This window comes from Papilio polytes, unplaced genomic scaffold, assembly GCF_000836215.1.
Source record: "Papilio polytes unplaced genomic scaffold, Ppol_1.0 DF821289.1, whole genome shotgun sequence".
Classification (NCBI taxonomy): domain Eukaryota; kingdom Metazoa; phylum Arthropoda; class Insecta; order Lepidoptera; family Papilionidae; genus Papilio; species Papilio polytes.
In genome coordinates, this window is record NW_013527915.1 from 5,581,014 (window position 1) to 5,598,592 (window position 17,579).

At 34.9% G+C, this 17,579-nt stretch overlaps 1 protein-coding gene across 2 annotated transcripts in view; it reads left to right on the top strand.

Moving 5' to 3' along the window:
* LOC106109295 (mucin-17) overlaps positions 1-12,474 on the top strand; it is a 32,378-nt gene extending 19,904 nt beyond the window's left edge. For both annotated transcript variants that reach the window (XM_013290737.1, XM_013290738.1), the window contains exons 3-7: positions 1,134-1,175; positions 1,607-1,813; positions 2,153-2,425; positions 2,554-10,855; positions 10,975-12,474. In XM_013290737.1, coding sequence (XP_013146191.1) covers positions 1,134-1,175; positions 1,607-1,813; positions 2,153-2,425; positions 2,554-10,855; positions 10,975-11,080 — 8,930 coding nt within the window. In that variant the 3' untranslated portion in view covers positions 11,081-12,474. The remainder of the gene's footprint in view (positions 1-1,133; positions 1,176-1,606; positions 1,814-2,152; positions 2,426-2,553; positions 10,856-10,974) is intronic.
* Positions 12,475-17,579: the final 5,105 nt, after the last annotated feature.

The window sequence follows — 17,579 nt, forward strand, 5'->3', positions numbered from 1 at the left end:
AAGCAAACACTTATTTATGATCAAGTCATTCGATTGGACGAAATCAATTTCAATTTACCGTTGCGTTGACTTTTATACATCTATGAATGAGGCTATTCTCAAAAAATGGAAAAATATTATAATTAAAAGTCACATCGGACAAAAACTGGATGCTGACGGCTGACGACATTCCTGGCGACCGTTAGGTGGACGAGCTGGCGCAAGCGACGCGGCGACGCAGCGGCGACGATAACGGCCCGACGCGATCTGCAAGCTCGACGCACACGCTGTCAACTTTCATCCTAACCGATTGCCTCCACCAAATTAACAAATGTTCTATACACATTTACAAAAATCTGGTGACTGGTGGTTTACAAAAAAAAAATGATGTGTTACAAACAACATCGCAAAACTTATTTTGTGCCTCAAAAAACCCAAAACATACAGCTAGATATGCTAATTCACTTGCGTAGATCATATTTTATACATTCTTATAAATCACAATCTCATCCATAATAATAGGTATAAAAATCAACGGTACTATCGAATCTGTTTATGTTCGTTGATAACTAAGAAATAAACCGCAGTGTTATGACTGTCAGCAAAGTATCAACTCGGCGATAAAGCTTCGGTTCGTTGTTAACGACGTTATCCGTTACTTTAATTACAGCTTTGTCGCCGGCCGCTCAGCTAATTATACGCACTGAAACGGATATGTAAAACGACTTTAGCGTATTGGTCGATCACAAGTCTCGCTGATTCGTGTCAGACATCCTGGCCGGCTGTTGCTAGCTTTAAGTCGACATAAAAAACAACAGTAAAGCTTTCTCGGAACAATATAAATGTTAGAATATAACATGGCCATTTAATGTCTCCATAAAAGATCGCACTAATTGCATGCTCAATGTTTTAAGAAGAAAAAAACAAAATAAAGATTGTAACCCTTGTTTGTTAAAATATCTCAAGCTCATAAAAACTGTATAAACATAACAAAAAGTTTTTCAAAGTCTTCAAATTGCACATGTAACATATGCTTAAACTCAAACATGGCGACAAAAGTACAATTACTTAATGAGACATTATATTATAATACATCCTTATAAAATTGTACCTGTATTTATTAATTTAAATTTATTTTTTTTTACAAATTCCAGCACCGACGGCTAGCAATCAGACAGCACTAGATTTATATGAAGGTAAGTGTACTTTATTTCTAAATGTTTTTATAAGCACATAATAACTAGGTGCAAGACACAAACAATAATTATATTTCAAATATATGGTATTCTGTTTCGTTCCGTATTTTACTGAATTCATTAAAATAATATAATGGCATTTTACCGGCATAGTGTGTGAGGTCAAAAAACATTGCTAATTATAAATGATCTTAGCAACTTACCCTCACCACAATGTAGCTTGTAATTTAAATAACTTTAGCCTTTCTAATAGGTTGCCAAATGCAAAATTATTATTCAAATTAGACCGGTTGCTCTTGAGATTAGCACATTAAACAAACACTTCATTTGGTTTTAATATATTTATAGGCCTTCTAAAAGACATTGAGTTTGTGTACTCACATACCAAAATGACTTAAAAGTATTAATATTAATATTATTTACTATTTCAGGAGCACCGGAAGGCTGTTACTATAACTTTCAGCACTACGGAGAGGGCGACCGAATAATGACGAACGAACCTTGTCTCAACTGCACGTGCCACAACCGAATGTTAATGTGTTACTTGAGGGTTTGTCCCTTCACGAAGCCTATTGGACAGGATTGTACTGTGGAGAAACGGGCCGACCAGTGCTGTCCCATCGTCACTTGCCCTGACGGTAAATAACACAAAATATATGAATAATCATAAAGTTTTAAGACGCGTGCAAATTATGATGATTTTTATTAAATAACGGTACTTCGTTCCCCATTTAAATAAAAATGTAACTTGTATGTTATCGAAACATTGTCTCGCTCAACTTTCAATGGAAACTACATATTGAATAGTAGGTACTTGCAACGAAAGTATTTTCTCTTGAAGTATTATTTTGAAAGCGACTCGTCCCTTATAGCGGGACATAAGTGTGTGCTGTGCATGCTACTATAAAGGAATTAAAGACCTATGTATTTTTTTTTTAAATTTGATTTCTTAATGTTAAAAATATGTTTTTTTTCAGTACCAGTTGACTTGCTGACGTCTACCTCTACATCTTCGCCAGCGGAGTACGGAGCTACTGGAGTGGGCCATCAAGACAAATATGGTTGTAGCATTAATGGCAGATATTTCTCTGAAGGGTCTAAAGTGCCATCAACACCTAACAAGCCTTGTGAACATTGTTATTGCATTCGAAACATGACCACGTGTGTGATGCAAGAGTGTACCTTACACGTTGATGGATGTGTTCCTATTTATCACAAAGACGTTTGCTGCCCTGTCAGATACTCATGTGGTAAGCACATTTAGTTAATTTTAATGTTACAAAAATATAAATATATATATATGTTGGTCTTCCATGAAAATAAATAAATAAATAAATAAGAAAGCATCAGTAGCTTAACAAAAATTTTTCAATTCCAGATCACCCAGAAGATGACATTAAACTTTTGGATGATATGACCACAACTGTACGACCAACTCCTGGATTTTTACTAACCACAACAACGTTGTCTCCGGTAACGCAAGTATCACAGGATTGTGTGCATGATGATCAAATATTCGCTGATGGTGCATTAATTAAAACTGAAAAAGCCTGCGAGCATTGTTATTGCATGAAAGGTGATATAGTGTGCGTTGTACAAGAATGTGGAACTCCGATGGAAAATGAAGGCAAAAATTGTACTTCACTTCCACCGCGTCAAGGACAATGTTGTCCAGATACCTATATTTGTGAAGGCGATGAGTTGCCCACTGAACAAACGCTAGAACCCACAACTGAAGAAATTCTAAGGTCAACATCTATAACACCTCCCAGAAAAGGTGTCGAAGGCAGTGGTTATAGAAACGAGCCCGATGAACCTTATACCGATTTACCAATATTTGATACTGTTGAAGTAGAAGGCAGTGGTGAAGATCAATCTACACAATCTATCGATCAATCTGAATCAGTAACTCCGGAAAAACCAACACCAGACTTTGCTGATGAAATGTTATTAACAACTGCCAAGCAATTCGAGTCCAAACCCACAAGTGCAACTGAAATAGATATTGATACTATGGTTACAAAATCTGATACATCGAATGATGAAACAACACCTTCACATGACACTGAGGATGACTTAGTCACAGAGTCTACAAAATTAGATGATCAAGAAGAAAGTAAAACGGTCTCTCAAAATGAGGTTACAGAAACAACACATATTGAATCTCATGAGACCGAAGTTACCGTAAAACCATTATTAACGACATTGAGTGATTTCATTTCTTCTACTTTCGGTGAAGGTCTCATTCCTGTAGAAGATAAATCCGATAAGACTACAGAATCTTCATTTAGAAAAGAAGACGATACTTCAGCTGTACCTGAAATAACAACTCAAAAGTCTTATGATGCATTGATAACTGAGAGCGAATACTATGAACAGAAAGAAACTAAAGAAGATGTTATACCTACAACAGCTGCATCTTTAGTTCCTGGCGAAGTAGATGATAAGAAAGAACAATCATTAGTAACAACAACAGAAATTGTCATGACGGCTGATACCGATAAAGATACAACTGAGAAAGTAGATTCGTATAGTTCATCAACTACGATAAGAATAGAAACAACTAGTCTTAACCCAACGGAAAATGAAGTTGACGAAGAAATAATGCCTATAGTTTCTCCCGGAAGAATTCCTGGGGAAGGAGACTGTCTTCTGAACGGCATTACATATCAAAACACTACAGAAGTACCTAGTACGAATAAATGTCATACCGGTTGTAGATGTGTTAGTAGTATTATCAAATGTGATCCCATCATTTGCAGTGCACCGCCGGAATATGCAAACATGAATAATTGTAAACCTATATATGACTCAGCAGAATCCTGTTGTCCCACTTATATCTGTGATCACACGAAGGAAGATACATTACCAGAATCCCACAGTCAAATGTCTGGTACAGAAAGTCCAAAACCGACTAAAAACGATGAATGTATTGGAGACAAATGTTTAACCGATGAAGATAAACACACTTTAAGCCCAATTCCATCTGAACCATGTACCACTGAAAATTGTGATTTACCTGAAAAACAACCTGTGCTACCAGAATGTGGTAAGGATGGGTGTATCGATACAGTTCCTGTGGTCCCCGAATCTCCTGCAAAATGCGACAAAGAAACAGGTTGTCAAGTAACTGCTGTCACACCTTGCGAAGGTGACAATTGCAAAGATTTCATAACTCCAGAACCCGATACTCACATCTTGTCGCCAGATAACCAAGCCGATGCTATTGAAAAAGAATGCAATAATGACTCTTGCAGGCGTAAAGAACATCCTCAGGATGCTATAATATTCCCCTCTTCATGCGTAGGTCCACAATGTGAAACTAACGCTCAAACTGATTTCATAACATCAGATATAACAAGTGAAATACCGATTGTCTCTGAAGAGGTTACCAAAATAAGCCATGTACCGATCACCATTTCTGCCGAATCACAAACAACAAGAACTGAAGAGAAATTTACTACTTTAGTAGAGGAATCAACTTCTAAGTATGACAGTACAAGTAGCAAGATTGACGTTGAAAAACAAGAACTTACAACCGAGTCTGTTCAATTTATTGACGAAGTATCTAGCACGGGTATTACTAGAGAACCGGAGACTATTACAACCGAACACCCTAAAGTTGAAGAAATTCCCGATAATTCGTTTAACGGTGAATTACATGGCACAACCATAGCTGAAACAGACAAAGAACATTTGACCACTTCCCACGATTTTGAAGCGCCGCAACCTACAATATCAGATGAAAAAACTGAATTACAACAAACTGTTCAAGACCTAGGAAAAGATTTTACTACCTTGCCTCAAACCTCTAGAGTAGAGGAAACTCAAGGAATTACTAAATCTGAAGAAGATAGACGAACAACAATGTCTCAGGAAACTGCTGGCCCTAGTGACAAGTCAGAAACGACAGCTGACCAAGATAAGGCAACAGGAATTGAAGTACACTATGAAACAACACCTGTATATATTGGAGATTCGGCCACAGTAGAGACTTATACCACTGAATCAGTGGTCAATAAAGAAAAAATAGATAAACAAGATACAGAAAAACTATCAACAGCACAAGATAGCGATTACATAACTGAAATTTCGAAGGTTAGCAAGGATGAAGATGTTACAACTCCAGAGTCAGTTAGGGAATATTCCACAAGTTCACCGCAATCTCAAAGCATTGAAGAAAAAACGACAGAAACTTCTATAGAAACAGAAACAGAAAAAGTAACAACTAATTTGCTGGACGAATCGCCAAATATCATAGCTAAAGACGAAAGTACTACATCGGTTTCCGATATTTCAGTAGTTACAACTGGCCAACAATCTGTAACCGAAAGGGCTGAAGAAGCAGAAAAAGATGAACAACCAACTGAACAAAGTATTGAAAACACTAAAGAAGATGAAAGTACACAGGTTTATAATAAAACGCCAGCGGACCAATATGACATAAGCAGTGTTACTCCGGACTCAGATAAATATAAAAAAGATCAACCAAAATCACCTGAGATAGTATATACTACGGAAAATCCTATTTTGGATGTCAAAGAAACAATCAAGGAAGAGTCATCAACTGACCAACCAGTTACTGACAATGTGGTTATCGATGAAATAACTCATCCATCCGGACAAGATCAAATGGAATCCTTGAATGGAATGGCGACAGAAGGCCCTGATGTACATGAACAAGATAGTTTACAAACTATGGCACAGGACGCAGATTTACACACGACTGTGCCAGCAGAAGCAGCCGTCACCAGTAGTGACGAAAAACATTTGGAAACAGTAACCACTGAAAAATCGTTTGAACAAGAAATCAAAACAGAGACACCAAAGCAGTATGAAACCGAAACTATTAAAGTAGTAACTGAATCCGTTACAGCAGAACCAGAAAGAGGAGATGGAATATCAGAAGATGAAAAACTTGATGATGATAAGGAACAGATGTTCACTACAAATGTAGTAAGTGAATTCACAACAGTAAGAGTAGACACTCCGGAACAAACTGTACAAGAAGATGTTGAGGATCACAAAGAAGGAATAACTAATGAGGTAACTCCAACACTGGACCACATTTCTAGCACCGAGACCATTAAAGATACTACAGAGGTTAATACCGAAAGTAATTCGGTTACTTTAGCAGAAACACATAATGCACAATCTGATTCTACAGACACATTATCTTTTGTCACTGAAGAGTCGACTCCAGAACGGCAGGTTGAGTTGACAACGACTAGTCTTTACCCAAGTGAAAAGGAAACAACCGAAGATGCTGAAGGTTCAGGTGACATAACTAAGCAACAAGACGACCTAGACGAGCAACAGACATCTAAACCAACAAAAATACCAGAGGATGTCCTAACTGAAAAACAAGACGTACCTTTGTCGATTACAACAGCACTACCCGATATATCTGATAATATTCTACATACTACCTTACTAGAAGAGCACATTGCTACGCAGTCACCTTCATCACAAGTTACAGAAAATATTGAACAGGATTCTTTACCTACGAGACGTGTCGCAGATCACAATACAGAAGTAACAGTTTCTATAGGAGAAGAAAGTACAACTAAATCATCTCTATTAACTGAAACAATCACCGATAAGTCTGTTTTAACAACAAAAGCTAACGAAATACCCGAGATAGAAGAAGAAAAGGTCACAATTCCAACGCATACTACTGATTTCTACAAAGAAAGTCAAACTACCAAAATAGATCTGATTTCAGAAGAAGACTTTAAAGAAAAGACAACCATGCTACCTGAAGCAGTTACATCAGATCAACATATTACCAACGCGGTAACTCAGAAAGACCCCGAAATAACAATTATGGAAGAAACAAAACCAACAGAAACCCCAGAAAAATTAACATCAAAGGCTATTGTTACTGAACTAGAAGCAGTTACTGAAAAACTTTCAACGTCAGACCTGATAAAGAGTACCGAAGAACCGGAAAAAACTACATCTGAGCAAGATTACACAGAACCTATAATTGAAAATGTAACTACTGTAGAAGATAAATATGAATCTACAGTAACACCTGATGCAGAATTACCGAGTAAATTAGAGACAGAAAATCCCGAATTAACGCAAACTGTTCAAGATATTTCTAGAACAACGGCAGTCCCAGATTTACAAGTTACAGAATCACACATAGATTTAGAAAAAACAACAATTAAAACAATCGAAACAAATATTGATTTAGATGAAAATACCGTAAATATTGAAGATTTATATATTACTAAAGTAACTGAATCCCCCGCCAAAGTTACTGAAACATATGACGTTCAAAAACAAACACTCTCGCCTGAAACATTTGCAACTACACAGCAGGAACCTTTGCTACATGAAACGACTGTACCTGAAATACAATATGAGGAAAAAACTACAGAGAGTGCGGAGAAAATTGGGTACCCAGAACAAATTCCAACGGAGTCTTCAGAATATCCATCTAAACCATCGGACATCTCTACTGTTGAGGACGGTGGAATATTAAGTGACAAAACACAAGAAGAGGTGACTTTACCTGAAGTGATTACGGAATCTGTTATAATAACTACTGAATCACCAAAAATAGAAGAAAACGTAAGAGATACTGAAACTACAGATGAGAAAACAACTGAACAACCTTTGGTTCACATAGATGATGCTGAAAAAGAAATTGATTTAGCAACCGATAAGCCATTAATGCAGGACCATGTTTCCGAGAAACTACCTGAATCTAATGCCTTCGAAGAAAAAGCAACCGAAGAGCCTTTAATGGAGGAACACGTTACCGAAAAACTACCTGAATCTAATGTCTTCGAAGAAAAAGCAACCGATAAGCCTTTAATGCAGGACCATGTTACCGAGAAACTACCTGAATCTAATGTTTTCGAAGAAAAAACAACTGAAAAGCCCTCCGTAAATGCAGACGACCTCGAAAAAGATGTAGATTTTGTAACTGATACGCCTATGATACTGGAACATGTTACAGAAAAAGAAACAGGATCTCATATCTTCAATGAAAAAATACCTGAAGAGCCTATAAAAATAGAAGAAGCTGAAAAAGAATTAGATTATACAACCGACTTGCCTATGATACTCGAACATGCTACTCAGTCACTCCCAGAATCTCATGTCTTAGGTGATTCAGGAAAAACACCTCCTGCTGAACAAGCTGTTACAGAAATACCAGAATTTGTCACAGGCAGTACTAAAGAAAGTGATGAAGTTGGTGACATTCAAGAATATTTAACAACTGAAAAGCCTGAAAAGTCTACTTTAGCGAGTGCAACAGTTATTTCTGAACACAAAGATACGACAACAACTGTTTCATCGGAAGTTTTCATCCCTATAGAAACTTCTTCGTATCTACCAGATAAAGGCATAGAAACTGAAGAAGGTACCACAGTTAGCGACGAAAAGTCCCCTGGAACTGAATCTAAGCCAGTTGAAAGTACTATTTTAACTGAATTACCAGAACTATTAACGACTTCAAAATCCGACGAAGATTTGGGTAAAGTGGATCTCACAGAAGCTACAGAATCATCAATTTCTGAGGTTGATAGTAAGACGTCGGGTACTACACCTATTGTAGACTCTGTACCAACTTACATTTTACAGGAAACAGATATTGAAAAACCGACTACCGATGAGCCTCTTTTAATCTCAACAACTTCTAATGAAAACGAAAAATTAGAAGGTACAACTCAAAAGATAATACATGAGAAAGTTACAGAGATAATAGAACCAAGCACCGTTGAAGAATCACAAGAAACCACATCAGAACGAGAACTAGATACTGTTAAGATAAATGCAAATGGAGAAGATAAGACCATCGCCTATATACCAGAACAATATACAGAAATGCCCGAGCAAATATTTACAGAAGTTCACAAATCTCCGAGTGAATCATCTGAGAGTGATATAACTGTAACGGAAATATCACAAGGCGTCACCCATTCTCCCGATAAATACACAACAAATATTGAAGAAGAACAAACCTTTACTCATGAAAAACATGAACATTTCACAACAATCGCGGAAAGCTTGATTACTCAAGAAGTCGAGACAGGAACAGTTTTACCTACTACTTTGAGTTCAGAAAAAACAACGCAAGAAATTGAAATTAGTGAAGCTCAATCAGGTTCTACCATAGCACCTGAATTACACAAATATACTACTGGATCGAATGATAATGCTACTCCTACATTGATCGAACAGACTGTAAGTAAGGAGACTGTGCAAACAGAACCAGTAACGGTTATGACGCCACGTGACGAATATACACAAGACCATGAAGTAATTAGTGACACAAAAGAAACAAAACCAGATTATTACACTACAGAGAAAATTGAGATAAGCACGCAGGGCGACATTGAAGCATCTACATCAGTTGCTACGGAATCTAGCTTATTGGAATCTAAACCAACCAGTGAAAGCTCACCTCAACCACAACATACAGAAGAAACATCTGAGCAAATAGTTGAACATTCAGAATCTACTCCATACTTCGTTGAATTAGAAGAACATACGCATAAAGGAATAGAAGAGACAACACCTGAAGTTTATCACGAAGATACAGCTTCAACCACATTACCTGAAATTCTTTATCCTGGTAAACTTCATGACGAAATAACAACAGTAAAACAAGAAGCAGAAGAAGCAACGGAAATAACTACTGAAGGACACAATGTTGATGAATCATTAAAAATAACCACCGAAAAGCAAGAAATTGACGAATCAACGATAAAGGAAGCTGTTGAAACTGCAACATCTGGTTCTTCTCATCCAACTCATGATGACAAAATAACAACATTATCGCCGTTACCTACTGAAATTGAAACCGACGTTTCCAAACTGAGCACCGTTTCATATGATAAGGATGCATCAACATTCATTCCAGTAGTAACCACAACAACTTACGAAGAAGCAGAAACACCTAAACAAGAAGAGCCTGCATCAGTCATAGAGAAGGAAAAGGAGAGCGCCCCCGTTAAACCAACTGATGCGATACCGTCCTTACAGGAGACAACGGCGCCTGAGGAAGAATTTATTCCTGCTGTAACACAAGGTACAACTAGTAAAACGACAGAAGATATAACGACCCTTTCACCCACTCATAGTCACAAATTTACTCAACCGGAAGAAAAGCCAATTGAATCCTTACCGTCAACATCTCCTCCAGAATTGCAGAAACCTGGTTTTAACGAAATGTTACCAACAGATGAAATACCTCCAACAGATGAAGACAGTCATTTCCCACCTACCGGTAGCAGTGGGTATGGCCAAGAACCAGATTATGGAGAAGAAGATCAAGCATTTGGACCTGGTACCTGCCGATATGGGGGCAAAGTATACGTATCTGCTCAACAAATACCTAGAGATGATCCTTGTGATTTCTGTTTCTGCTTTAGAAGCGATATTATTTGCTTGCAACAAAGCTGTCCTCCACCTATTCACGGTTGCCATGAAGAACCTATTCAAGGATTCTGTTGCCCACGCTACGAGTGTCCAGTTTCAATGGCAACTACTCTTAACATCACCACGACAACGACAACAACAACGACAACATTACCGCCTCACTTCCTGCCCCACGCTTACAAAGGTGCTGCGCAAAGACGGGGATGTCAAATAAAGGGACATACATATAAAGTAGGAGAGGTGGTACGCGCATCATCGGGACCATGTTTACATTGCACGTAAGTTTTTCTAGTTGCTTATTAATTAAATAGACACTAACTATTCTAATTTTAATATTACCAAGAAGACATTGCAGAGTTGACTTTTAAAAACTAAAACAATTAATAAATATTTCCAGATGCGGCGGAGACGGTCAGATGAAATGCGATCCGAAGGCGTGCACCCCGGAGCCGATGCTGCGGCAGATGATAGCGGCGGCCGTGTCGGCCAAGCGCCGGAGGTGAAATGCCCCCGCCCCTTCTTCAATGATCATCACATCACAGGCTCAACAGCCTATGTGATCATTTACGTCTGTTCTCCTATGCACAAGAATAATGCTCAAATTTCGCGACGGAGTAGATTAAGATTTCGTGTCATATGTAGTAATTGATTTAATTATTATTTAATTTACTTTTCATAAAGCGTCGTGGCACGTTCGACTCGATATTGATGAATTACGAATCAACCGTGACTGTGATTACTATTCATTAAAATATTTTGGTAATTCTTACCACTTATTTTTACATTTTTCTGATTAACAAAACAATTATAATAATTAATCGAGACTATTGAAAAAGTCAGTGCCAAACGGTAGTGCTAGATTGTAAACACCTTTATGATAAATAGATTCTAAATTTAATGAATTTAACATTTATAAAAGTAAATATAGTGACCGATAGATTAAAAGGATGCTGTTTTAGCAATAGGTATCTAAAAGGAATATCAAACTGTATCGGTCACTGCAGATCGCCGAAATCTTGACCATTTACAAACTTAAATTGTTTACCGATATAAGTTTAGTCAATTCTTTGTGTCGACACGATGTTACTACTGCAACAGGTCTAGTATCGTGTAAATGCAAAGTTCTATAAGAATCCCTGATATTGTAAATGCCTTACTTAATTTGTAATAATTTATGTATTTTAGGTGTATAGTACTTAAGCCATGTTTTGAGACCAGTGACTATTTTTATTTAGAAATAAAACGGAGGCCCTCTAAGATGTACCCAGAAAAGTATCAGTCGACGCGCGCCCCCTGGCGGCCTTGGCCGGTGCTTTTCCTAAATCGCGTTTTACAGAAAGCGACACATTATTTTCTTGTTTTCTGTAACTCGTTGAAGAGTAACAAATTTTACTAGCACTCATTTAGTAAAAGTGGCCATCATTTTTAATCGTTTTGTAAAAAAATACGCGTCTAAAACGATAAAAAAGTAAATTGTAGTATATTTTATAACTTTTGATAATAAAGTGCTGGTAGATTTTATAAAATATAAAATCAAACAGATCGAGGTGGGTACGGAAGTCGCAGGCTGTTGTAATCGTTATAATAGTAGATGTAAGCGAACGGTTGCATTAATTCGTACCGATCTCTTTCTGTCTTCGCAGGTTGTAGTTATATTTTGTCTTATTTATTTAAATTTATAGCAATAGCGTTAATTATTATTGGTACTTTCATACTGGTAATGATTTCTACTATTCGAAAAAGTTGACCGCAGTGTATAGAGTTCAACATTTACCTAATTCTTATTTTATTATTTCCTCGTGTCTTGCATGCACCGGATGCACAGGACACGCGTAGCTAAGGTCTAGCAAACTGTACAACTACGAAAGTAAATTTAAATAAAATCCTTACAACACAATCTACATCTTTTTATTTCATCTTAAACATTATAAGCGTAAACTTATTTAACATAAAATATGGATTAAAAATATAAAAGCTGAAAACAGGCAGATCTCTCTGAGCGTTGTCTCTAAAGTTCGCGACCTCTCTTTTTGACAAATATTTCGTAGGAAACGCTTTAGATGATTTAATTAAATAACCTATATTCAGTTAATTCCTGTTTGTTTACATAAACAGCGTCATCTACTATACATAAAGATCAAGTTACACTTCGATTTTCTCGTTCCCTAAATTCTAATATCAAAACTTACAAAAACAATTAGCAGTAGCCACGGATATAAAGCATTTAGATAAAAAAAAATTCAATTCGAAAACTTTGTCGCAGTAAGTAAGGATCCGAGAACCGGAATTTTGGTTTCCTGTCGATAAATTCGGTAAATTAAGCATTCTCAATCATGCGTAGCTAACCATCTTCTTAAAATTCTCAGTTAAAATTAAAAATTCTCAGATTTGTTTTGTAGAACTTTAAAAAAAACGTAGAAAAAGATAAATTGCTATAAGCTGTTGTAATCCCCAATTTTCTTTTAAAAAAATAATTACTTATCTCTGAGTTACGAAAAGTTGCTTACTAGTAAACTATTACACTCGTAGGTATAAAACTTTACAGTTATTGGTATACGAAAGCAACCCAAAACTTGGTACATATAGCGCCATCGGACGGAGCTTTTAGACACTACTAAAACGCGGTACCATGACATGGCTTCAAACACATTGTATTCTTACAGTGTTACGAGCGGGATACGTTAGGTGGCGTGGCATGTTTCATTTTAAGTTTTCATACTTTTCCAACCAATAAATAAATTAAATAAATGACATTAATACATTGTACGTTTATGTCTTTTAAATTAAAAATAGGTAGAGTTTATTTACCATTTACATTTTTACATTTTAAATTATTTAAACTATTTAACATAAATTAATATTTAAATAAGCGATAAAATCAGTTACAATCGACGATATATTATCAGAAATACTTGTGTTAATGACCTGAGTTATTTATTTTATATTTGTAAACTAGTTAAACGTAAAAATAAACAATCAACGAGATATAAAAGTCAAGGAATCATTACGAAGCAACTCGTCTTTAAATATCAACAAAATTAACAGAAAATCGTCTTAAACTACCTGTACAACCTACATATTCAAACAGTGTAAATACCTGTTCTTGAAGTTGCTCCTGCAACTCTCTTCGACTTTTCTACTTTTTGTTTAATAATCATAACATGGAAATACCATACTTCGTGCTCCAACTAAATCCTAAATTATAATTACACAATAATGTTTACTAATGCTATAAAACATTAAGTTACCTAAATAATTATACAGAAATAAAATGTATTCAAGCATAAAATACATTGATTTCTAAACACATAATTATTGCGATATTTTATTCTTAATAAAATAAAACACCCTACAAATCCATGTATTTAATTAAAAGTTTAATTATAAAAGGCCTTGTATTCTTTACTTGAAACTTCGGCAGTACGAGTTTAGCTTATTTTCCATTTAATTTAGTAAAAACGTAGAGCAACTATGTAATTTTAAACCATAGTATAACCTGTATTAAAATCAATATTCGTTTAAATGTAGAACATTCATATTGGAATATCCATATTATCTCAACGAGCTATTTGTTACCTATGTAGAAATATGTACCCTCAATTTGAATAACTCTGTCTCTTTCGCGCAAGCACGTAGTAATGGCAACCGTTTCACTCTATCCCATTACTTTTATATTGTTCGCTAACTTTCTTGTTTGTATAAGCAAATACACGTATTTGAAAGTTTGTATATTTGTGAGTTCTATTGTAGATACCATAATAGGTACACTTTTATATTTAGAATTTTAAATGGATAGTTGTTTAAATTATATGTTTAGTTGTTAGTTTGTTCGTCTGGTTTATTAGAATATGTTAAATGACTGATAGATTTGACCTTGTATTAACTCAATTCACGTCTCAATGCCCTTATGATTGAATAGTTGACTGTCTAGGGTTCCAGATTCAATATTCAGATGTAGCAAAATGTGTGGTTTTCTCTCTCCCTTTCTCTCCATCCATCCATCTCTCTCTTTTCCTTCTCTTTACATCATCTTCCATCAATGATTTAGCCTTAATAAATTCACATATGGATCATATTACTTTTTCATAAAGCTTTGTCTGTTTTTGGTTTAATGTTTATGTGACTTCATATATCTCATACAATTCTTATCATCCTAGGCTACATTAAATACGAACGATATAAAAATGAGGGCGATGTAAAAATTATTAAAATATTCAATAGGTCTTTAAGACAGACAAGAACTAAACGAAATCACATGAACATTGCATAATAAAGTAATAGCAAATAATTTGAATGTAAGTACCTAGAAAGCGACGGGTTAGGACTTTTATTCCCATGACACACATATAAAATTGTAAATATTCCATTCGTATGGAAATTAGATGCAGATACTTTATCACCCTTCTGACTTATGTTAGTGTAGCTAATGTTTTAGATTATTTAAATTAAAAGCACAAAACGCGATCAATATTTTGTGTTGAATTTCTATTAATTGTTATTATTAAAAATCCGTGCCGACGTTAAGTTTGGGCGCGGTTCGACTAAAACACAACTTGCTATAGATAAAGGGCGCAAACGCCACAGAAAAGCAAAGTAAAAAAGGGGGCGCCATAGTTATCTAGCCCAGGGCGCTAGTAGCGCTAATAATTAATTAATTCATATACTTGCCAGATTAACGAGCGGCTTGCAGAATTCAATTCTGAAGGTAGAACACGGTAACTTATTCTCCATTGTGGACGTGCGTATGTCGGAGATAATAAACTAACAATCGTAATATAACACAGTCACTCAATCTTTAGTGAAAAGTACAAAACGATCTAACCGTATTGTAAAGATTTACTTCACCAAATAATTTTATACTTGCGCACAACCAAAGCGCATCATTCCACCATTTAATGACAACTGTCATCAGTTTATGTCATCAGGGTTGTCCAACTCAAATTACAACACTAATTAAAACAATTTTATTGGATGCCAGCACTTAAAATTGTCATTTTTAATTTAATCGTTCAAAAATTAACAATCATTTAGCACCGTTATCCTTATATAGATATAATTGAATTCAGCCAGTAATGTCTAAAGAATTAGTAATAAAAGGCAACAAAACTGATAAATCTTTAGCCATTTTCCGGGCCAATGCTTCCTCGTTTTATGTACAACGATGTCGTAAACAATATCAATATGAATATCCCCGAAGAATTATTTACTATTACATAATAACTACATAGATTCACAAAATTACTCTAGTAAACTATTTTGCTACAACAATAATTTATGTTGATTACTTCACATTTGTAACACGCAATGTATCGTTATTTTTAATTAGTGTCAAATACGTTTACAAAACGACGTAATTTTAGCTAATATTAGTAATACTATTGTTTTATGGCTTTAGTTAATAATTTCTTTAAGATATATTTAAAATATTTATGACATTTAGTATATTTATAGGTTAGTTAATGAAAATTCTGTTGCCAAAGAAATAACCTAAATAAAATTTAATTGTTCCTTTGTGAATAATACATTTACAACTACAAAATACATTAAAAATGTATACGCAACTTTAAATTGATAGCAACTACAAACTATTTAGACAATGTTTAAATATCTGCCGTCTGGGAAACTTCATAAGAGGTCAATGCCCTCTGGACGTGGGTGTACCTTTGATGTATTGGATTGAAGATAAACAATACAATAATAAACATCGCAGCTTACATCTGGAAATAAAAAGATTCAACTAATAGTTGAATTTTTTATATCATGCAGTTTGTTACGATTTACTTTAAAAAAATTCTAGATCGCATTATAATGATTTTAATATGTAAGTTAGTTAATTAGTCTGGTACTTTAAGCACATATTAGTTATTTTTAAATGTTTATCAAGAATACTTTACAGTTTAAAATGAACGTAATCACATTCTGTCGAATTACTGATAATTGTTATTGAATACATAGTTATTTTTAGGAAAAAACTCAATTAACTTTTGTATAAGTTTAAAACAAGAGTAAAGTATCATCGTGTTGGGTCGTGACTGAATTATAATTCCAGCGAGCATTCTTATTTGTGGAGCCTTGAGCATAAAGGTTCAATTGAGTTCGCGTTTTATCGCCAATACATTTAATATGCATTGCCAACGGAGCGTGGAAACCATTGCATGTTGTGTTATGAATCTTTTGCATAACTTTAAAACTAATTTTCATTAATTCTAACATACACTACTTATTGAGAACACTTTTTACTTACCTATTACAAGTAATTAATTTAAGTACTTAACAAGCTTTCACTTTTTTTTAAGTCTAAACAAAATATAACTTATTAGAGAGTAGATCAAACACGATATCCTATATTAAATTCTGATAAAGTTAAGTGGCTTTAAAAATCTAATACTAAACAAAAGCACACTTAAAAGCAACAATTTTCACGTAAAATTTTCCTTTCTGCCGCAAGCTGCGAGCAGCTGAGAATTGTGTGAATTCAAAGATAAGGTTTCTTTAAAATTTTCACACGATCTTCTTATTTGAATTTTCCTTGTTACAGATAAAAATAACGTGTATATTGCAATTGCCGACGCGCTATGAATATTTTTAAGTGTCAAAGATATTCCATAATGTTTAAACCACAGTGAAAATGTTGAAATAACATATAAATCATCCAAGGAACATAATTAACTTACGTTAAATAAATATTTCTTTATTATATATACCATGAAATAATATTATACGCCAAAAGGTTTTAGATTAAAGCTAATTAAAATACAATAGCAGAGCTTTAAATCCAACTTAAGCTCTCGAATGGACGAAATAGTGTAATTTCATAAAAACCGTACAACGATTTAAATTAAAACCAAAAAATGATATTTCGTTTGAAAGATTTGATCAAACTTTCTGATTGGAATTCATAAATGAACATGAAATAATCGACACACACATGAAATACGTCCGGATTCCGTATTCCTTTTTAGTAGCAAATGTTATAAAAAAAAACCTTTTTATTAAGCAGTG